The sequence below is a fragment of the Chlamydotis macqueenii genome, chromosome 3 (assembly GCF_036417535.1).
Source record: "Chlamydotis macqueenii isolate bChlMac1 chromosome 3, bChlMac1.mat, whole genome shotgun sequence".
NCBI lineage: Eukaryota > Metazoa > Chordata > Aves > Otidiformes > Otididae > Chlamydotis > Chlamydotis macqueenii.
The window spans coordinates 71,837,934-71,861,086 of record NC_141558.1 but is presented as its reverse complement, the minus strand read 5'-3'; the positions used below and the strand labels follow the sequence as shown (position 1 = coordinate 71,861,086).

General features: G+C 45.5%; 2 protein-coding genes across 6 annotated transcripts in view; one reads left to right on the top strand and one right to left on the bottom strand.

Moving 5' to 3' along the window:
* Nucleotides 1-12,906, top strand: part of COQ8A (coenzyme Q8A) — a 49,577-nt gene extending 36,671 nt beyond the window's left edge. The window contains exons 7-15 of the mRNA XM_086745042.1: nucleotides 2,520-2,605; nucleotides 3,706-3,846; nucleotides 4,741-4,822; nucleotides 6,157-6,250; nucleotides 7,156-7,297; nucleotides 9,192-9,299; nucleotides 10,062-10,127; nucleotides 10,917-11,003; nucleotides 11,495-12,906. Of these exons, the coding sequence (XP_086601168.1) occupies nucleotides 2,520-2,605; nucleotides 3,706-3,846; nucleotides 4,741-4,822; nucleotides 6,157-6,250; nucleotides 7,156-7,297; nucleotides 9,192-9,299; nucleotides 10,062-10,127; nucleotides 10,917-11,003; nucleotides 11,495-11,788 (1,100 nt within the window). The 3' untranslated portion in view covers nucleotides 11,789-12,906. The remainder of the gene's footprint in view (nucleotides 1-2,519; nucleotides 2,606-3,705; nucleotides 3,847-4,740; nucleotides 4,823-6,156; nucleotides 6,251-7,155; nucleotides 7,298-9,191; nucleotides 9,300-10,061; nucleotides 10,128-10,916; nucleotides 11,004-11,494) is intronic.
* A 2,966-nt stretch (nucleotides 12,907-15,872) lies between these two features.
* The window catches only part of CDC42BPA (CDC42 binding protein kinase alpha), a 188,623-nt gene continuing 181,342 nt past the window's right edge, over nucleotides 15,873-23,153 (bottom strand). For all 5 annotated transcript variants that reach the window (XM_086745443.1, XM_086745439.1, XM_086745440.1 and 2 more), the window contains 2 exons: nucleotides 21,999-22,156; nucleotides 15,873-20,829 (listed from right to left, as the gene is read on the bottom strand). In XM_086745443.1, coding sequence (XP_086601569.1) covers nucleotides 20,698-20,829; nucleotides 21,999-22,156 — 290 coding nt within the window. In that variant the 3' untranslated portion in view covers nucleotides 15,873-20,697. The remainder of the gene's footprint in view (nucleotides 20,830-21,998; nucleotides 22,157-23,153) is intronic.

Here is a 23,153-nt window from a genome sequence, read left to right as displayed (position 1 = left end):
CTAGTTACCTTGCAGAGGGACAGTTGCAGTGACATAAGTGAGGCACTTCCAACAGCGCGGAGTATCCAGTTCTTGGTCTGGCTGTTTGGACAAGAGGGTGTCACGTAGTTCCTGCCACTTCACAGGCTTCTCCATGGCGTGGTGAGTTTGAATTGGCTGCTTCTGTTAACAGGAATGTGTGCAAATTGAGCACAGGGGCTCTGTGTTGCCTTGTCCAGGTGCAGCTGAGTATCTGTGAACTAAAGCACACTGAAGTTACAAAGCAGTGTCCTTAAAAACCCAGATGTCTGCTTCTGGGAGTCACTGGATTTGTTAGGGACCCACATCCCTAAAGGTCATGCACAGAAAGGATGCCAAAGGCCCAAAATCATCCCATGTTGTGGTGTGTGTGCTCTGGAAGATGCTGGAAAGGCAGCTGCATTTGCCAGTTGAGACTGCCCTTCCTTGACTCTTGATTTGTGTTTGTTTCTGGTAAGGCCTCATTAGGTTACCACAAAGATGTATAACCTTGTTCATCAGCATGTTGTAAGCCTCGTTTTGTCAGAGTTGCCTCCGCAGCATGACTGATTTTTAACGTTACTGCTGAGTTTCTGTATAGTCAATCTGGACTTGCAGGTTTCTTGGCTATTCAGCATTGTGCTACTGGACAAAGCAGCCCCGGTTCAGAACGCCCTGTCAGACTAAAGGTTCATATACCTTGTGAGTTTTTTGGATGTCAGCAATAAGCAAAAGAACAGAAGTTGATCTAATGCCTGTGGCAGACCCTGATACCTTGACACAAATGGCTTCTAGGAGCAGCAGTCACTTTTAGTGAGGTCCATTCTCTTTCTGCCCAGTCATCCTAGGAGGTGCAGGTGATCACGTTACAGCATGATAGCTAATACTTTCACATACCCCTGAGAATAGCTCTTATAATATTCAGAGGCTTGGCAGTGATACACCATGGATAATAGAGCAGAAGCTTCTTTCAGTGTTTGGAATGCATGCGCAAATGTGGTCTAGCCTTCTTGCAGCATTAGAAGGTCACCACTGGAGTTTTACTCACTGTTCCTGCAAAGCCTGTTAATCTCTGACTTGCAGCGACAGAATGGGAGCTCCTCTTAAAAACTGTTGATTCTGCAGTGAGGTTTTTTTTATTACTTTTAAACGCTGCTCATGGCTTTAGTGGGAATTTCTAAACAAGGCTGAGTGTTAATGTCATGTTTCTGCATGGTGTATCTTTTTCTCGCCATTCCTTTCCACCCTTCTTCCCAGGACAGGGCTCCTAAGGTAACTTTGTTTCTTGTTTCCTGGGATAGGCTTATGGTTGTATGTGCATCTGTAATACAGAGGAATGATACATTTTTATTTGAATGTCACAAGCAAATGTACAGGTTTAGTTCTCAAGATTAAGGCTAGACTTTTTTTCCTACATTGCCCCTGATGAGGGTCCTGGACTTTTTTCCAGTGTCAGGAGAGCAGCAGAAAATCTAAAATTCCTCATAAGCCTTTATGAAATGAAAAGTTTGCCACAATTGGTGGCTTTTCTCTGGGCTGTTGTAGAGGCTTTTCCTTAAAGGAGAGGACTGATCTTTCAGTATGCCCCTATCCCTCTTCTTTCTTATGAATGTAAATATTTACTTCCTAAATCCTTCTGGCTTAATTTACTTTTGGCTCAGCTGTGTTTTCTTCTGACTGTTCATAGTTGCTTTGCATTTGAGTAGTTGTTTACAGGAGCAGATGCTGAATCTTGATTCCTCTGAGTTCAATACTTGTTAAGTGGTGTTTTACCATTGCACAACTTTCCAGAGAAGCTGCTGCCCCTTAGAATGAACTGGATTAAACCATGCTATCAATCTGGGAGTGCTGCAATGACTCTCCAGAGGGTTCCTTCTGTGACCTGTGTTTTCATGACACAGTGGCCTCTCCTAGACCTGAATGCTGTACTGCTCGCAGTGAGAAGACAGGCTGGTAGATGACAGGCTTGTGCAGAGCACTCTGCTCGTGGGTTTGTGCAACCTGCCATCACACCAAAAGTCTTTGTGCTGTGCAGAGCTGCCCGCAGCTCTCGGCAGCGCTGCTGGAGAGCCAGGGAGCACAATGACTGATGCTTGATTCCAAAGTATAAAAAAACTTCTCAGTATGCTTTCTAGTGTATTCGTAATTTGTCTTTCCCTTGGTAATTGGGAGGGGGTGCACAGAAACTTTCTCCTGCTGCAGCAGCAGGGTAGCATAGGTGATGTTTGGGTAATACGCAGGTTTTTTGCAAGAGTGAAAAGGAAGGAGTAGCTTTTCCATTTATTTTGCTACTTGTACGGAGGACTTCCGTTTGTCTTACTTCTAAACGTGTGATGCCTCAGGTGCTACTTCTGGGTATGGAGAGTTTCTGAACTAGAATTATTTCCAAAACCTTCACTAGGGTGTGCCTGGGGGTGGGACAACCTGGCTTATCTGAATGCAAATGCATGTGTTTCTTTGTGTGCTGAAGAACTGGAGAATGCAGTGCCTGTGCTGACTGCTGTGTGCTGTTCCCTTTGCAGATGATGCCTTCATCAACCCCCATCTCCAGAGGATTTTTGAGCGTGTACGTCAGAGCGCCGACTTCATGCCGATAAAGCAGATGATGGTGAGGAATAGTCCTTCCTGCTTATCCGGGAAAGAGGGACAATAACAGAATAAATGTCACTCAGTAAGGGAGGTGGGTGGGAATGTTTAAGACTATTCTTTCAATAAATGTTGCATATTTACAATTGTGGGTAACATCTGATTCCTTATCTCAATTTTGTGCTGCCTTTTCTCTCCAAAACATTGAAGCTCAGCTCTAGAAAGAGGGAAGAACTTGGTGTGTTTTATGTCCCAAGACTAAGCTGATGGAACAGGATGTTGCATACAGTATGATTATAGGGTCTTGTTGAATGTAGCCTCCTCTTCATTTTCCTCTCTCTTGTCTTCCTCATGGATGCTAAGCCAGTGTCCAGACATGTCTACGTCCCATTTTAGAAAGACTTACAAGCCAGAGTCTGATGGAAAATTAACAGCAACTTTGTCCTTACTTTTTTGCATAAATCTAACCTGCTGAGAGGAGACAGAATGAAGCAAACTAAGTTTGCTTTCCCTAATGTACATGTTCGTTCTTTCTACTTCCCTCTGTAAATTAAGATGTGAAGGGTGATGCAAAAGGAATTGCCAGCTCCACTTATCTTCTGAAAGACACTGAGCAGAGCCAGAGCTTAAATATGGCAGTCTGGCAATGTAGCAAAAAAGCTGTTAAAGCAGGCTGTGCTGTTTAATTGTCAATATTGCTTTTAAGAGAGTCACTCTCGCATGCCTGGATTGCTTCTGTTCAGCTTGGCAGCATGATGAAAGAGGAGAAATATCTAACTCCTTGCTCATTTTCTGGAAGATAACAAGTGGCACCAAAATCGGGACTCTTGTATTGCTAAGGCAGCGGTGTTTGTGCTCAGGACCTCTGTCCTTTAGGCCAGAGCAACAAAGCCTCACACAGATCTGATCAGCATCTGTTCAGTGCTGGGGGAGCACTGCTGGCTGGACCACTCCTCGCAATGGTGTGCAACGATGAGGAAGGGAGGACAATCTAGAAAGCAGAACATAGGCACACAGCACTACTATAGGCTGTGTGAGTCAACTTAGAGGAATGTGATTTCCAAATAGCGAGAATCTTAAATCTTTGCTTCCTGTACCCTAATGCTTTCTTTTTATTCGTAGAAAACTCTGAACAATGATCTTGGCCCCAACTGGAGGGATAAACTGGAGTTCTTTGAAGAACGCCCCTTTGCTGCTGCTTCAATTGGTCAGGTTCACCTGGCACGCTTGAAAAATGGGAAAGAAGTTGCCATGAAAATCCAGGTGGGCTTTACAGACCAGCCTTGTCTCTTTTCTGTGCCCCATAGAAGGGCAGGGGAGCTGCCTAAGTGTGTTCACAATTAGACAGAAGAGAAATGTTTTAATGCAAGTGAAAATTTGGCTCCGGCAATACCTTACCTAGTGCAAGCAGAAAGGAGGAACAGAAAAGGTTCTGCACCTTGAGCCAGCCTCTGACTCCAGATGAGCAGGAGATGTATCATAGATGTATCACTGCGGCATGGGGATAATGGTGGTGAGGAGCTGCTTTTCCGAAGCAAGACACACTCAGTGTCCTGCTCCATAGGTCAGTCCGCTCTCTGGGATGTGCATGTGTGGCTTCTGGCCACACCTCAAAGGTTAAAGAAATTAAGTGACTAGCAGGCACTGACTGTTGAGCAGTGGCATTCTGAAGATGTAGGAGGGTATTCACCAACTTGCACTAAAGCTGTCAGTAATTTCTAGTAGGTATTTCTAACAGAACTGAGTTCGGGAGCTGAAACCCCTTGTATAACACAGTTTATAATCCCAAGGGTGAGATCCCTTGCTCACTGAGCAGGGTCCCGGGCAAAGTCGGTTGTCTGGTTGATGTTTTTTGTAAAGTGGGGAAACTTTAGAAACAGTATGAATGGGTACTGGTGTCTTGGACCTGAACAGGCCATTCTGGTTCTGAGGAGCTGCATCTTACCCTACCTCTCTGTCCCCTATTTTAGATGCTGGCCTTTAAATAAGCTTTTAGAGGAGCGGTGTGTGGCTTAGGTATGCCCTGGTTCGTTGCCAAGCTGAAGGTGGCTGTGTTGTGGGGGTCAGTGGATGCTGAGCTGAAAGGTGTTTTTATTTTAACTCTGTACAACTGGGTCATCTAGTCTCAATGATGCCCTCTTCCATTCTGTCCTGCAGTACCCAGGAGTCGCCCAGAGCATCAACAGTGATGTTAACAACCTGATGACTGTCCTGAGCATGAGCAATATTCTCCCTGAAGGTAAAAAACCAGAGACCTTTGGCAGGTCCTGTGTTCTGACAGGATGTTGAGTTCTGCCAACCCCATTCAAGCAGCGCATTGCATACTTCCCTCCATAGGCTGGAGGGAGGAAACAGTGAAAAGGATGTAAGAATTGCTAAGTCTACCCAGGAGCAGATCTCCTGCAGAAAGCAGGATGTGGGCAGTGTGTGCAGGGCCAACTTGGGAAGCCGTATTCTGCTGCCTTTTCCTGCTGCAGAGCTGCCACTGCCTTCGCTGGACACTTGCCTGCTCCAGTGCCCACCTAGCAGGGTGGGAAGTGCACCCGTGTTGTTTTTTCCTGGCCATGGATAATGTGCAGTTGTCTCCATGTACTCTTTATAGTGAAGGACCCATAGGGACTCTTGGCAAAGTATGAAGTGTCTGGGTACGCTCACTTTTGATGGCTTTCTAGGCATGAAGCATGGGCAGTGTTCAGGTTAGGTAGTCTTGCTTTGTCCTCTATTTTCTCATTCTTTCCCATGTTTCCTGTAGCCCTCCATGCCTGCCATTCTCTGCTCTTCCCATTCTTCTTCCCAGAGTTGTGCAGAGGTGGAGAACTGTCAGACTTGGGGCTTGCTCAGTGTCCTAGCACACAGAGAAGTCCCTTTTCCCACGGTGAATGCAGGGCTTACTGCTCCTTTTCCCAAATACCTGCCTGCAGCAGCTGTAACTTTTAGTGGGACTGTACAAATACTGCTTTAAAATCAGGCTGGGTGCTGACAAAACCTGGGACTGTTCTCAGTGTTGGCTGGGCAGGGCCCTGCAGAGGCTGCTGCAGTCCCAGACCTCTCTGGCCCAAGTAGTAGATTGGTTTTCCAGCTCCAAGACTGAGAAGACTGGACTTGGCAACTCAGGCCCTGGCTACGTGCTGCTGCAGTTCAGTCTTAGTCATGCTGGCTGTTTCTGCCTGGCAGTGGCTGTTCCCAGTTGTAGGCAGATACGGTTTGGAGCCTTTTTCCTGCTTTTGCCCAGGCTGTTGTTTGGGTGCTTCTCCTCCTTGGTGTGTGTCTCTGCACAGCCATGCCTGTACCAGACACTCACAGCTTGGGCTGTGGGGTGGGAGCCGGGGAGGATGGAGCCCTGCTGTACAAAACAGTGTTGATGTACGTTGTTTTAGGAGCAGCTGTGTAGCCTTGGCCTGGGATTACTCATAGAACCTAAATACTTGGAAATGCACTTTGGCTCTCTGGGGCCTCTTGTACTCTTCAGCTCAGAGTTGGCTGGATAGCTGGTTGCTCTTCAGCTGCAGCTCTGGAAAGCTTAGCCTGAAGGGCTCCTTTTTTCCTAAGCCTACTCTCTTCTCTGCCTTTCAGGTTTGTTCCCTGAGCATTTGATTGAAGTCCTAAGCAGAGAGCTCGCCCTGGAGTGTGACTACCTGAGAGAAGCTGCCTGTGCAAGGAAGTTCCAGTATGTTCACACCGCTACCTTCAGCCCTTCCTATCTTTGTGTGTGTGAAACACAGGAGAGGTTGCTTAACTTCAGGGACTGTAGGGAGATAAACACTGTGCCCTGGGATGCAGCACAGGGGAAGGGTGTGTGTTTGTGGCCTGAGCTGTCCCCTAGAACTACCACCTTGTGTTGGCCAGATGTGTTTTCAGTCAGCTGAGCTATGATGCTGAAGTTGAAGCATGAAGATGGGGCAGGTGGCTGCTGTCCTCTCTCTTTCAGTGTGATCCTGTCTGCTTTACTACATGTGAAGGCACTGCAGTAACTCTTGAGGCCAGGTTGCCAACTCTTGAGGCAGTGCTCTTACGTCAGCCTGCTGTAATCTTTTCCCATCCTTTCATTTAGAAGGCCCTTCAGTTCAGGCCTCTTACAGCAATGAGCACTACCAGCACTGCCTGCTCCCTTGGCTTGCCTTAGTAGTGAGGACCAGCTTGTCTTTACATAAAGGCTGGATGGAGGCTGAATGCCCCTCCTGTCCCTCTGCAGAACTGTCCCTGTGGCATTGCTTCCCTTGGAAAAGGCCTCTTTCTTGCATGTGTGTAGTCTGGCCCTGAAGTGAAGTGGCATGAGCAGAGAAGCCCATTGCCCCTTGATGTACCAGCCTGCAGCCCTCCTAATGTCACTGCTCTGGAGTGACAACACCTTCAGCAGCTGACCTCAAGAGCCGGCAGCAGCTGTAGGCCACTGGTGTGGCTTCTGGTGACTTGATCCCTACTGTAACTGCTGAGGAAAATGACTCCTGGCAGCCACAGCCAGGGTGTGGGGAGAGGAAGTGTGAAGGGACTGTGTGCTGCGGAAGGTGTTGCAGAGGGGCCTGGCTGCTCTCAGGACTCCTAACCTTTTCCTCTCCTTTCTCCATCCCTTAGGGAGCTGCTGAAAGACCACCCCTTCTTTTATGTCCCAAGAGTAGTGGATGAGCTGTGCAGCAAGCATGTCCTGACGACAGAGCTGGTGTCTGGCTTCCCCTTGGATCAAGCTGTAGGGCTGAGCCAGGAGATTCGGAATGAGGTACTATGGGGTGGTCTGTCTTCTCTTGCTCACAGCAGCATGCTCGGCCTGCCTGGTGACTGGTAGACCAGGGGATGCTTTGTGGAAGGGCAAACCCTAAGCAGTGCAAAGAGCAGGGATGGAGTTGGGGACTGTCTGGAGCCTCTCTGAAGATTTCTGTGTAGGGAATTTGGCAGTGACATTGGGAGTCTCCCCAGGCTGGTCTAGGCCTTGCAGGCGCTAGCATTCAGCAGGGAGGGGTTGGAGGGGTGAATAGCAAGGGCTGCTGAAGGGGAGGTAGCTTAGCTGCGTGACTCCTAGATGCCCTGTTTCTGATTACCTTAAGTTTGGGAGAGGTTGTCAGCTAGGGCAGAGGGGTCTTGTTTTGCCGCTGCTCTTTTGGACAGGACTGCAAAATCATCTCAGTGCAAGCGGTTGGGTGCCATCTCCACCTGTGACACTGACCTGTGCTGCACAGGGCTGCTGGAAAAGTATCTCTCAGTAAACAGGAGGGGGGTTGTAGGGATGGGTAGGTGCTGGTGCTGAATATAGCAAGGGATTGGAGTGCTGTGGTGGGACAAGCAGCTGCTCTAGTAGCAGAAATAACTGTTCTGGTATTTGGATTTCTCCTTTTTTTTTCTTTTGTGTTGGTGTGAGCAAGCCATCAGCTGTTAGCAGGTCACTGGGGACGAAAGCAGAGTATGTTCCTCTAGATAAACAGATGTCAGTGCCATACTGGACTTGGAGCTATGCCAGAGCTGGCTGCCTGTGACCCCTGAGCTGTCTGTCCTCTCTGAGCTGCTGTATCATCAGGGCTGCTTTTAAAAGGCTGGGGGGAAGGGTGGGTGCTGCTGCAGGAGGAGCCCTTCTTTCCTATAAGTGACTGGCCTGGCTGACCCATAGCCCTCTGACCCAAATGGCAGTGTCCTGTAGCAGGGTGTGGCTTGCATTTGGTGCTTTCCTCCCTCCCTCTTGGATCTGGTGTTTCGCTGAGGTGTGCAGAAGCTGAAGAGGGGCAGAATGAGGCTGGCAGTTCTGCTGCTGAACAGGCTCCAGCTTAAATATCCTCACAGAAAAGCCCTGCTGTAGTCTGAATTCAGCAGGGCTCTTCAGGGACTGCTACTCTTGCTTCCCCCATGCCTATCAGTCCCAAGGTGTGGGTCTGCTGCTGCTCCCTCAAGCTGGGTCAGTGCTGAGCCCAGGAGAAGACTTTGTTGTTAAGTACATGGTGAGTGTGTGTGTACCTAGTGAAGACCCTTTCAGTAATGGTTTGGACCTAGCTCTGTATTTTGCTTGGCAGCTTTATGGGAAGGGACTCTCCTCTAGCTTCTTTGGGCCTTTAACTTGAAATGCCCTGGAACTGCATCTCGTTACCCCTGAGCTTCATTAGCTTCATTTTGGCCACGGTCCTGCAGGACTTTCAACCAGAGTAGGCTGTAATGCTCTACTGGTCTCTCCCACCTCTGCTTCTGGATCCCTCTTCGCACTCTGAAAATAGTCCTTTGCTCTGAGAGCAACAGCCAAGTGTGTGGTCAAAGCTAGGAAGGTAAAAGGCAGGACTGGGACCAAGTAGCACAGGCAGCTGGATGATCTCTGGAGCCTGCTGTTCTCAGCTGCCAGATACAGAGTAGCACCCTCTCCACAGGCACATCCAGGGGCTCGTGTGAACTATGGCTCAGGCTGATGTAAAACTTGCATGGCATCTGTGCTGTCTGATAAGGATGTCCCATGGCAGGTGTGGGCTGGGAGTTGCTGAGAGGTGCTCTCACCTCTTCAGGAGTTTCGCAGCATGTGGCAGATAGTTCCTGCCAGTGTGGTGATGTGTTCCCTGTTTGCTGATGCCTGCTGTAAATTACATGTGTTAGTATGGATTGCTGCCCTCCTGACTTGCTTCTTTCTCACTTTGCTTTTGAAGATCTGTCACAACATCCTGGTCCTGTGTCTGCGGGAGCTGTTTGAGTTCAGGTACATGCAGACTGACCCAAACTGGTCAAACTTCTTCTATGACCCACAGTTGCACAAGGTAAGCCCAAGCAGCTGTTGTTCTGCCTGTACAAGAGCTGGTTTTTACCAGCTTTTGAGTATTCTCCACTCCCGGAGTTTGAGCTGATACTGAGATTCTCTCAGATTTCTGTCATTGAGACTTGGGCAGGTAGGGCAGTGAAATCGGTCCCTTTGCCACTTGTCCTCACTTGGTCTGAGTGAAAGAGCGTGGCTCCTGTAACACTGCCTGTCGTTGGCCTTAGATCCAGTCACAGCTACTTCCTTAGCCTCAGGATCTGCTTTGAAGCTGGTCAGTGGGAAGTTGCAGCTGGCAGTGCTCTAGCAGGGCACATCTGAGCCAAGGACTCTTTAGCTGAATGCTTTTGTCTTGTGTTATGCTGAAGATAAGGCTGCCCGGGGAAGCAATTGCAGATGTCCTGCTTGTTGGTTTGATTGCTTGCAAGTGCCCTGCAGGTCAGATGGAATTGCTTGTTCATCCCTGAGCTCTGTGCTGGAAAGCGCTGGGAAAAGGTTCTGTGCTGCTCTGCCCCACGGAGAAAGCCTGAGCAGAGTTATCAGCTGAGTAGGTGTGACAATGTGAGTGTAGGCCATACCTCCTCTGCCTTGTACTAGTGCAAATGTTTGTGCTGCTGTGAGGAAATAAATAAGTTAGGGGGAAAGCTGAGCTGCAGTGGAAAGGCTCTCCAGCCAGCTTAGCCTCCTGAATACATCAGGAGTCTTCTTCAGGTCCGACTCTACTTGAGTGGCTGACACTAATATAGATGGGTTTGTCCATTTCCAGGTGGCCCTGCTGGACTTTGGAGCAACACGAGGGTTTGATGAGAAGTTCACAGATGTCTACATAGAGGTGAGAACTTGCACTGTGTCCTGGAGTGCCGCACTGGAAGTCTTAAGAGTATTTGCAAAATTCTGCTTATCTCTTAGCTGTATCACTTTGTACTTGAATTCATTTTGGGTGTGGAAGGGAAGCAGGGTTGGAGGCAAAAGAGGGACCTCTGTTCCTGTTTCATCCCTTACCACAGCTTGCCTTCTGCATGGCTGCTGCAAGCCTCTGGCTATCTGCATTTGGATGTTTAAACTGAATGACAAATGTGGAGAACTGCAATCTTCTTTACTGGGAGACTCAGGCAGCAGAGCATATCAGAGCACTCAGAATACAGTGATTTTTTTTTTTTAATATATGAGCATATGCAGGAATTGCTTGTCCTTTTCCCTGTCTCTTCCTGTGACTTCTAGCTTGCTTACAGACCTTCATGTAAATGTTTAAGTTATATGTGCTTCCTTTCATGATCACCATGTTCTGCACTTGATAAATCAAGCTGCAAGGGCCAGCAGGTATCACCTAAAGCTTCTCACAGTTGGCTCTACTGTTTTGTTGGGGAGGGGCTGATTGATTTGTGAAGTTGTTTTTTATGTCCCTTACATTCTCTGGGCTATGTGTAGCCCTCTTGGGAAGAGCTGTGGAGAGCCAGCAGCTGTAGCTCTTACACTGGCCACTATGCACACCACTCAAAATAAGGGCAGATGCAAGGAAGCGAGCAGGCAGCATGTGTACCTGTAGCCTACACAGTAGCCCTGTACTACAAACACTTTCCAGACATCGCCTAGCTCTCCTGAAAGTGTTCCTCCTCTTCAGGTAATCAAGGCAGCTGCTGACATGGACAGAGAGAGAGTACTGAAGAAGTCCATTGAAATGAAATTCCTCACTGGCTATGAAATCAAGGTATGGAGCAGAAGGGTTTGCTTTTAGTGGTGGCTAGTGGTAACTTTGTTGCGAGTCTGTGGACTTCCCCAGGTTTCTTGATGTGGTGAAAGCCAATGTTGGCCTGAAGGCCCTGTTGATAAGATTAAGGGAGGAGGGCAGAAGAGGTTTTGCCTTTTGTTCTCTCACATCCTTTTGGGAGCGGGAGCAGTAATGACAATACAGCTATCCCCAAAACCACTGTCCTTCCTTCTCTTCCTCAGCAAGACCCAGCAGGTGCTGATGACTGCTGAAATGTCATGACTGGGCAGATGGCCATCCAGAAGGTTTAGCTGCTTGGAACCATATTAACCAATGTTCATCAATCTGTTGGGGGCTGGAGGTTACCTTTGCTGTGGGTAGTGCTAGGTATTTCTCCTGAGCTGCTGCTGCTGGTACTAGCATTTCTCCTTTTCCTCCCCGGTGGGTAAAATGGCTAGTGATGTTATTTATGCCTCTTTCCTTTTGGGCAGGAAATGGAAGATGCCCACTTAAATGCTGTCCTCATCCTGGGAGAGGCTTTTGCATCTTCGGAACCTTTTGATTTCGGCAACCAGAGCACCACTGAAAAGATCCATGGTTTAATCCCAGTCATGCTGAAGCATCGGCTTGTCCCTCCGCCAGAGGAGACCTACTCTCTTCACCGGAAGATGGGGGGTTCTTTCCTTATCTGCACCAAACTGAAGGCCAAAATTCCCTGCAAAAACATGTTCCAAGAGGCATATAGCAAATATTGGAGCAGTAGGGGCAAGAAGCCAGAGGACTAGTAAGAACAAACTAACATGTCTTGTTCTGAGGGCACAGTTCATCTGAGCCTTGCAGAGAGCGTTCTAGCCTCCCATGTGTTGCACCCCAGCTCTCCATCCTCTTGAGATGCGGCAGCCTGTGCCCTGGAAGCCAAGTGTGCATTTCAGAAGGACAAAGCTGTTCTTTCATGCTGTGTCTGTCTACGCTGACTGCCAGTACAGTCCGCAGCCTGCAGGAAACTATCTTCTCGAGTGCTTCTGTACTGTTTCAAGGCACCACCCGACTACCTTGAATGCATTTTTAACATTGTGATGGTGGCTGCATATTGATTGGGTTTTATAACAAGTAGGGAAAGGAGGACAAGAGCAGAATTTAATATTGAAACCTGTTTGTAATTCTCAAAAAATAGTTTTTTTAAAAAAAAAACTTCCCTCTTTCTTGCTAAGGTGGAATTAAAGTAGTTTTCATACTGTGAATTATAGAAGGAAATACTGAGGCGTACCCTACCATAGACACATTCAGCACCTTTCCCCCACTTTTGTAAGTCAAGTGGTGGCAGGCTAAGAACCCTCCTGGATTTTACTGACGTTAATTTAATGCAAAGGACGGGTATGTGTACATAGGATGAAGTTTTATGCTTTCTGCCTCTTTTTGGCTTGCAAGCTAAACATAGGAAATATCTTAAAAATCTGATACTTGAGTGCCAATCTTTTTAAACACACATGTACACTCACACAACCCATTTCAGTTCTGGGAGTCAAATACGTAATCAACAGAGCTATATCTGAGCACAAATAGTGGGATTCTTCACTGTCTGGTAGGTATTGGCTTTCCTGAGGGCAAAGTAGATAAGCTACAAGCTGTGACACCAAGTGCTTGATGGACTCCTAACCAAGAACCTAGTCTGTCTGTCTCTCTGTTTTCCTGTAATGCAGAACTTACGGCAAGGCAGACAAACATGTAATGTCTCTCATGAGCATTTCAAGCTTTTGCTGAAATGTCACACATTTAAAACCAGACGCACAGTTTTAAACTATATTGGAGTCAAGCTAGGCAACTTACTTTCTTAGATTTTTGTACAAAACCTGTACCTGTACAACTTCTTGATTTCAATAAAAAAAGTGCTTGTGTGGTGGGCCTTCTGCCTGCAGTTTTTTTCATCTTCTAGTGCAGTAATGGAGATCCAAGGGAACTCTGGGATATACAGGAGTTGAGTAGAAGCAGCTTCCAAGGCTGCTCTTGTTGCTGTTCTTTTTGCTCAAAGAATTGCTACTGCCCTTGCAAAGCCATTAATCTATGGCCTGTTTATTCCTTCATCTTTCTATTGCAGCTTTGTCACTAGTGCTAACAGTGACAGTGACAAGTTTATCAGGAGCCAGAGGGACATCAGGCTGAACATCCCTTGCACTGGCCTTGAAAAATCCCTGGTAATTGACTTGTTTTCTTGTCTTCCTTTGTTTAAATCACTCTGTTACCAGTCTCCTGGACATGGGTCTTTTTGCCTTCCTTCCACTTGTGAAGAAAGAGTGGCTGGTGGAGTTGATGCTTCCCTGGTCCTAGTAAGGCAGATGTCCTTATCTAGCAAGTGCCAGATATTTAGCAGCAGGCTCAGCTGGTCCTCCTCAGTTAACACAGCCCAGAGGTTGTATGATCTTAAACTTCAGTACGTAAGAAATCCTGCCTGCTGACACTTCCAGAGGTAAAGAACAGGTGAGTGGATAAATGGTCTCTCTCAGGAGGGATCTTTGGTAAAAGGGAAAACAGGTTATTGTATTACCTTTCTTCCAAGATCATAAACATAAACTGCTTCATGCAAGACTTGGTTGAGAAACATCCAATACTGTTTAGTTAAAATAAAAGTACTCATCAGGTTATTACTAACCAACCCTTTGAGAAGAGTGAACTCTGCTGTTCAGTGAAGTAATAGTTTTGCATTAAGCTGTCTTAACTTTGTATGCTGATAGAATAACCTCCCGTGTTGTTTTGCATTCTGATAGACGTTGTTTAGTTTTTCTCCTTTGGCTCTAGGCCTTGCAGCTGTAAAAACAGTGGAATTGTTTGAGATGTTAAGTGCTTACGGTAAAGGTTAAAAAGAAAAGTATAAAAAGCTGACAAGGGACTTGGATTAGGTGAGCTTCAGAGCCAGTGTGTTCAGAGAAGTTGCAAAGAAGGCAAAATAACTCAGAGCATTACAGTTCACTTTTCCAGTAAGCACAACTAGGTGACATTGGTATGCGCTTGTTCATGTGACCACAGATCTTTTGTATACCGTGCTGGGACATGAGTGTTTAACTCTGCAACCATTTCCCCTCTCTTGAGAGAGAGAGAGCATGTTTAAGAAGAATAACATCAAGCTGAACTATAGAGTTGTTTTGCATTTGCATAAAGGAATAGCAACTAGCAGAAGGTAAGATGTTTCTTTACTAGGTGAGCTAATCGGAGCTCTGGGTCCCTAATTCTGGCCTTTTGAGTATGTTCTAGAAGTGTTAATAACTGCAGCCCAGAAGGCCAACCGCATCCTGGGCTGCATCAAGAGAAGCATGGCCAGCAGGTCGAGGGAGGGGATTCTCCCCCTCTACTCTGCCCTGGTGAGACCCCACCTGGAGTACTGTGTCCAGTTCTGGAGCCCCCAACACAAGAAGGACATGGACCAGTTGGAGAAGGTCCAGAGGAGGGCCACAAAGATGATAAAAGGGCTGGAGCACCTTTCCTACGAGGACAGGCTGAGAGAGTTGGGGCTTTTCAGGCTGGAGAAGAGGAGGCTCCGGGGAGACCTGATAGCGGTCTTCCAGTACCTCAAGGGGGCCTACAAGAAAGATGGGGAAAGGCTGTTTAGTAGGGCCTGTTGCAATAGGAAGAGGGGTAATGGTTTTAAAATACAGGGGGGTAGATTTAGATTAGAAATTAGGAAAAAATATTTTACGATGCGAGTTATAGAACACTGGAACAGGTTGCCCAGAAAGGTGGTGGAGGCTCCATCCCTGGAAACGTTCAAGGCCAGGCTGGATGAGGCTCTGAGCAACCTGACCTAGTCAGGGGTGTCCCTGCTCCTTGCCAGGGGGGTTGGACTAGATGACCTTTGAAGGTCCCTTCCAACCCTAACCATTCTATGATTCTGTAGTTTTGTCCAGAGAGACTTGTGATGTGAGGAATTGCATGTCACTGTAACAGCTATGGAGAAAAAGTGAGCCAGAAAGTGGGCTCTGGCTTCAAGTCAAAGAAACAATGACATTTTACAGTGAGCAAGAACACTTTATCAATCACTGCTGCTTGCTCAGTACCAGCTTGTGCATTTGCTTGGACTACACATGGAGGCTGAAGGAATGAACATTTCCCTGCTGGAGCAGGCTTCTACATTCTAGAAAAATCCTCTTGCAGAAAACAGTTCTTTCTTCCATGGGGCAAGCTGGAGGTTAAACCTGCTTCTCTGAAGACACAGATTGGGTGGTCTTTGTTAATGGGAGAATGCCCAGGCTGGCACTGGTGGCAACACAGGGTCAGTAACAGCATAGTCCTGTGTTCCTGCTGCAGTGTTTGAAGAATGTAATCAAAGCTAGGACTTTTACCAACAGATAGACTCCGGTACAGAGAAAATCCCAGGCTGACTTGTGAGGAACTGGTGGAAGATGTGAAATGGTCAAGATACATGCAAAACTTCACAGGTATTTAAAGATGCGTGAAAGTCAATTTGATGCTGGTAGCTCAGAAATAAGTAAGAATCCAGCTTCCATCAATACTGCAGCAGCTGAAACATTGGATATGTAACTAAATGAAGGAAGAACCTCAGAAACAGTGACTACAAGTATTGACACCGAATAGATGACCTAAGGAGGAGGCCAGGAGAACTACAGTTGAAGTTCAATATACCAAACTACAGAGTGGCTCAACCTGGAATTTTCACAAGGGTTCTGGTAATTTTTTTTTTTTTCTGAAAGGTGGTAGAGCTATTTAGGTTTTATCTTTTTTTTTTTTCTTCCCACAGTATACTTGTGCAGATGTGTTACAACATGCTGGTTTTACCTTCCTCAAGGACACAATTATTCACCTTTCCATTTCCTCCTCAAAGCTTAGTAGAGGGAGGTAGGTAAAAAAAGACAAAACATCTGCATTTCTAACAGTTCCCTGTTTTATTGCAGTACATCAAAGTAGGTTAATATTAAGTGTGTTACCAACATAAAATATTGGTGGGAAGTCATTTTTACATTGTTGACTTTTCCACCTTAAATATTTCTGTGCAAAAGAATCTACATCATTGTTCTGTAGCAGAGAATCTCTTACAATGTCCCCTACAACACTGAGGGCATTAAACAAAATAGTGAGAAGAGGCAAAAAGCAGAATCTTTCCCCCACACGCGCACTTGTCAGCTTTTATACTCTAAAACAAAAAAAAAGTGATTACATCTATGCCATGCAAAACTGTACAATAATATTACAATGAAAAACCTAAAAAACATATTTTAAAAATAAATGATATGAAACTGTCATACATAAAAAGGCAAGTATAATTGCTCTGAAATACCAACACTGGTTGGTTTGTGGATTTCTTCCCTGTGGATGAGACTTTCTCAAATGCAGAATTAGAAGAGGTTGTACTGAGCTGTGGCTGGAATGCAAGACAAAGTAGAGCTGGACTTTAGACTGGAAAGCCTGCAGCAGAGCAGTTTCTGGGGGTGTCTGTCAAATACAGTGTGAACACAAAGCATGTGGAAGGGTGCAGTTTGTGTTAGTGCAGAAAGCTGTCCCATTTCCACCATGGAACTGATTCCTATTAGCAAAAAAAAAAAACCCACAGCAGAAGCTACTGTGTGCCACTTTGAGTCTCAGCCTAAGGCTCAGGAGGTGCGAGTACTTGCTCTGCAATAAATTTTACCCTTAATGTATTCATTTAAAATTAAACAGCGTGCATAAAATTGAAAGAAGAAAAAAACACCTTCCACCCAAGAGCACATTTGTCCTGCAAGACAATATGGTGCCAGAATCTGTTTCTGTGTTAGTACTCCAACTGTTTGGTTTGGAAAGGCTGATGCACTCTGAACCAGTTAGGTGCAGTTAAACTACATTTCTGTAAATACAGTATGCTTTGGGACTTTTTGGTATGACAAGACAACTTCCCTCTGCCATATACCTGAGAATAACACACCTGGCTTGTAATTTTATCAGAATCAAATCAAAGAGATAAATAACATTCCTGACTCAGTTTTGAAACTCGTTAAAACGGGCAAAATGCACATTCATAACAAGCCACAGCAACTAACCAAGAGGAAAAGCAGCAACTACTTCACCACAGCCCCAGGAATGTTGTGGTGGGGGTTTTTTTTGGGTTTTTTTTTGTTTTTTTTTTTTTTTTTTTTAAACCACCAGCTGTCTTCTACAGGTCAACGGCAATAGAGAAGAGAGTACTGTAACTCTGCTGTTGGGTTTATGAAATGTGGAAGGAAGCCACAAATCTGTGTGCGCACATGTGCGGGGGAAAACTATTTAACAAACCTTTTTCATTCTATAACCTGGAATCCTTTGTAGCTGCCTGAATCTGTTCAGATCCTTTGTTGCCATCAAAAGAGGAGGCAGAAAAAAAAAAAAAAAAAAAAAGCCAAAACCCAACAACCCATATGTTTAAGCAGTGTCAAAAATGCAAACAGCTTCAGTCTCAGCCAAAAGGAAAAAATCAGCTAGATACATACTGTGTACAGAGAACATATGCTACAGTCAAAATTTCAGTGGGAGCTTTTAAGCTCCCTGGACAAAATGCAGCCCTCTCACTGTGAAGTTGAAACAATGCTACAGTGCAAAGCAGCAAACATCAAACCTTAAGAGACAACTGTCTTTGAGATACCAGTCAAGAGTCTTACAGTTCAAATGACCAAGTTACTTTTCCTAGCCCAATCAGTCTTCTAAAAGCTCAGCTACAGTATGCATATGTTTTCAGTGTTCATACCAACAACAACAAAAAAGAGTGTGGTTTAAAACTGAGTGTATAATCAAATGGTCCCCAAATATATAAAACTATTCAAGTCCTAGGAGAACTTTTCTCTTCTCAAATAACTGATGCGGTCATTTGCTTTTCAACTGAGAGAACAGTTGCTGTTTCTCTTTTGAACAGATGCATATAAACAATGCACAGTACCAAACTAATGATTAAATACAGTAATCCTAAAGGAGACAGCCAAGGCTTGGAAATTGTCATGTACAAACAGCGTAGGCCAGTGGAGCTCTCATCCTCTGGAGCTTAGTTCTGTAACACAGCTGACCTACGCTGTGCCTGAAACGTCAGTTTGTAATATCAATAGATTGCAGGCACCATAATGGAGTAAATGTTGGGGTTTACTCAGTTGTTTGCTGTGTCTTTGGCTTCCATTTTCAGATAGTGCATTAGCTCAACTGCAAAAAAAATTCCACCAAAAAGATCCTGTGACCTTCTCTCAGGGGACTGTCACGCAGGCTGCTCTGTCTTAAATGGCTGCTGTTTAAATGCCTTCTCTCAACATCAAAATAAGATTAATGTTTAAATACAACATACAGTAAATACAAAACTAGTCTGCAAAGGCTTTGAAAAGTGCGTGGACATGCTTCACCAAAAGGAGGAAATTGTGAGGAAAAAGCAGTGGCTATACTTGAAGCAATATGCAGCCTTTAAAAAGAAGCTGATGGGGAATTTTAATAATGCAAGTAACGCCCTGCCTATCTGTCCCTCAGAAAGACTGAAAACTATTCTGGGAGGAATTAATTTCAAGTGTTTAGCTGTTTGCTAAAGCTTTTAATATTAAATGCCAGGCTTGCAGAAGTAGTAGCTTTGAAGTGAAAACAACACAACCAGCTTGCTACTCTGAAAACCCAAACAGGAGAGAGACAGGCTTTTGATATGCTGCTTTCTGAAAAAAAATCTTGAATTCCTGTCCCAAAATAACATTGAATGAGCTTACACTTGGACAAGCCTAATGATTCAGAGTGAAAGAGAAATCTTACCTAGGAGACCCAGCATGATTAAATGGATTAAGTGATCTGTGTCTCATTCCCTATTTCATGTTTAGATCATACTTGGAAGTTACTGTACACGGTTTGAACTTACCTATGACTTCCAGTAGGGAAGACAGAAACGCAAAAACTCCAAACATCTCTATGGGGGTGAAACATTATATACTGCTGACTGCAAGAATATGGAATGGTTTAATAACAGCCATAACAAGTTTCTGAAACCCACAAAACCCAGTATTCTAAATACAAAAAGCCCTTACATGTTTGAATATGGTCATAGTATAAAGCCAGCAACAATACTACTGAGAAGAGAGGCTCATTTGAACACACTCCCAAATGAAAACATCTGCCTTGCTAACTAAAGAGAAGAGACATCATCATCTTACCATCCATTTGTACACGAGTCTCTCACGTTATTCTGTTGACTGCATGACCAGCTTCAGCTTTTTATTTTTGCAACTTCAGTGGGCTCTGTCTTCCACCGCAATACTTTCTGCCCTCCAACCTGACCTGCTGTTGCAGCCAAACAGCAGGTGAGCACATAGAAACAACTGCAAATTGCACAAACTCACAGCACGGGCGGGGAAGGAGAGGAAAACCAACCTTGCCAGCATGGCAGTTGTGGGTGACTAGGCATCTTCAACTACCGCAATGTGAACAGTGTGAGGTCAAACTTCAAGGTTCTTTGTTGCTACAGTGACAGCGTAGCCAGCGGCGGCTAGCTTCAGGCTAACGGCACTCATTTGGCTGATGTTTATTAGCAAGTAATATTTGGTAACAACAGTAACAGTTTTCTGGTTAGGGATGGTCAAGGAGATGTGGAAGACTGCTCCCTTCCGAGTTAAACCTGGCCACAGGCTGACCCAGGGAAACAGTTTTCCCGCTGAATCCTGCTGCGTTGAACTCCCTTGCTGCCTTAAGGACCTCTACTGTAGCATGCTGTAAGGTTCCTCAGCTGCACAGCTAGCACGCAAGAAACCAGGGCAGCCACCTGGCTTGTCCTGGTTGTCGGGGCAGGGGGTTGCTTTCTAATCACTGCCATTTTTGCAAAGGATGGAGATCGACAAGAAAGTAGGAATTACAGTTAAAAGTTATGCTACCACCAGAAGTGAAGAAACGTTGCAAAAACACTGCAGGGACCTCTCCCGGCAGTGCAGCGAGTGCTACGCAAAAGGAATATCTGTCCTGCAAAAGGTTTTAGGCCAGGCCTCCAAGTCTGTATATTACCGAGCATGAAAACAGGGACAACACAAATCTTAAATTAAAGGCTCTCTTAAATAAGCATCCATCTTCTGCTGCATACACAATGCTTTTTTTCTTTGAATATATACATACGTATTTTACTCTAACATCTGCATATTTATTTAAACTCTGTACTGTAGTAAAATATGCATCATTTTAATCAATAAGGATTTGCTGGCGACAATCAGATTGACATTCAAACGTGGTGGCTGAAAGCTTTTATGTGCCTCTGACATACTGATCGTTCCCCATGCAGGGGAAGGAGTCTCTGTGCTACTTTTGGACAGTACAATGAGCTACTGTATGAAAACAATATCCCTCTGAATTTTCTTTTGTTGACACGGGTCTGGTCTACTTAAGCTACTTTTTGGGAAGTGGAAGGGGGGTGGGATAAATATATCTTTAAAAAAGAAGCAGCTGTAACCACAAAAATGAAACCAATACTAATACAAATCTACAGCATCTGATATTTACCAACACCCTAGCTTTGCTCATTTGCTGCTGTCAAATCTGGAGAAGGGAGGGTGAGGCAGTGCTGAACGGTGCTGAAGACAACCAGCTTTTATTTTACCTTCTTCTGTACCCTACTCCCAGATCACTTTCAGACAGGGAACGGGGAGGGTTAGGATGATGAAGGTGAGAACTGGGACAAGTGAAGGGGACAGCCATGGGGACAGCAAGCTGTTGTGATGTCAAATCTGAATGCTGAAGCAGTTCATGAGTCCCAACTCACATGGTCAGAGCTCTCCAAGGAGAGGCTCTTGGTCTTGTGAGGAGAAATCGGGCTGGGAGGGCTGCTGAGGTTGGAGCTGTTCGATGCAGTAGAGTGTCTTGGAGAGTCAGAGTCCTGCAGCCCAAAGACACAGAACACCAGTAAGTAAGAGGATAGCGAGGTTGAGAGTGACCGAGGGTCCCTGAGCAACAGGTGACTGGATTCAAAGGCTCCCGCATATTTTGCTTGTGTCCAAAAATACCAAGGAATTTTTTTTTGCTCAGAATTTCCTGGTCTGGGGAGACGTAAGAGTAAGCTGTCAGGTCGCTCTGCTTTCAGCAGGCATAACTGACGCTGACATAAGGACACAGGACCTGTGGGATTCTTGCAGTCTGCATGTTGCCGAGGGCCTCTTAGTCAGCAGAGCGTGCAACTTCAAGTTGCCTGTGAAGCTACAATGGCTCCTGCCTTTTCATAGACTGCGGTACAGTCTTCACCACAGCTACCTCTTCTACATCACTCCTAGGATATTAATTCAAAGCATCCTCTCGAGTTACTCCAGTTGGATCTCCCAGAGTACAGTAGAATGCAACTATGTGTGAGCTTGAGTTTGGGTTGACAGTTGCCTTCCAGCTTCAACTGGAAGGATATATTCAGTACCATGTAAAGTCTGTGTGATCTCTAGTTTTCTCACTCATTGGTAAGAAAATGGGCTGGGGAAGTTTTGCTGGCCAACTTCATGTTACTCCTATGTAAAATATTCTTGGTTTGAGGGACTGAGTTTAGCACTGGGCAGGACTGCAGTTCTGTCACAATGATAGTCTTGTTCTGCACAGAATATAAATTATTAAATCCAGTTTCTGCTCCAAATTATATTATTATGTGATAATTCTTAGATTACCTTGTTAACTTCAGACACTCAGAGTACAAAATGTCTCCTGTGAAATGGTTGCTAAGGTAGCTTAATAGTCTTTGCAAATAAAGGGCAGAAGGAATATCACCACTTCGAGCTGTGATAGGTCACTATCAAGCTGTTACTCTACTGGGCCAGTATTTTTTGAAGCCTCACTACCCACATATCTCCAGGTAAGAAGCACAGAGAGTTAATGTCTGCCTGTTAAATACCAGGACCAGAGCTGACACAGTTTGACAAAAGTCTTTTGTCAGGATAGCCTGAAATACAGGCAATCCAAATTTTCACTGTCACTGACTCACAAACTTGTAGCCAAACCCATGACAGAATTTAACTTCCTCATCTTTATCAACACACTTTTAGTTTTTTCGTTTTTCTCCTGTTCACTTACCTCTCTCTCATAGTCCCTTGTTGGTGCATCGCTGCCTTGGTCCAAGCCACCAGAGGATAAGGAACCATCTGAGGGCGATGCCATAGGCTGACGCTTTGCTCCATAGCTACCTCCTGAGAATTCCCTCCGCAAAGCACTGCCGTTTTGTGCAGACGATCCTAAAACACGCGGAGGAATTAAACTGTGTTACAGGTGCCCACTCAAGGTACCAGAAATTTGTTAGCTCTTTGGTTAGTTCTGCTTTCCTCCAGCATGTCCCCAGGATGCTCAGCTCATGGCTTGCAGGCTGTATGAGCTTTCATCTTGTTTGCTGCCAGTTGCAGGTTTTCATAGGGATTCTCTGGTCTCTCCCTTGGGATGTCAGCATTAGCACACTTTACCCAGCACAGACACAGTCACTATGTTCCCAGCGAAGATGGCAGTTGTAGAAACTGCTGTGGTGGCAGCCTAGTTCCAGGGGCCTCTTCCCAGGGAGCAGGTGGGTTGTGCTTGCAGGTACAGACTACAGCAGACACACAGACTTTCTGCAAGCAGTTAACAGTGTGGAACAAACGCAGCATGTGCGACACAAAGGGAAAAATCTAGAAAAGTTGGGACACCAGTCTTGCCTCTATTTTCACATGGTCCGTTATTTAGTCACTTGCCTGGTCTCAGCACAGGTCACTGTGCTGACTCTGCACACAAAGGCAGCATGGCAGCCCTAGGAAAAGTGTTTCCAATGCAATGCAACTCTTCCATACCAGCAGCCAGTTTTTCTATTGCTTTCTCTTTGCGCTAGCAGCAATAGAGGCATCGAGCTCTACACAGTTCGGCAACAAAATTAATAACCATGGAGATGTGAACAACTTGCCACTAATTTAAAACACTTCAGCAGCAGCCAAGTAGTCCCAAAGGTAAGAATGTCATTTTAAGTCTAACATCAGTGTAAAAAACTTGACAAATTACAAATGTGGGACTCTCAAAAGTGCTAGGTGCTTATTCATGTGCTCCTTTGAAAGCAAGATTAAAATACTGTGCTTGCCCTCAAGGAGAATACAGTCAGCCATCCTTTCTGAAAATCCTGTCTAGTGACAGTATGGATAGAAGCAAATGCAAGTAGCTGTTTCTCTAAAACACTTGTGCGTAGACCCCAAAACACCACAGTTCTGTTTGCTT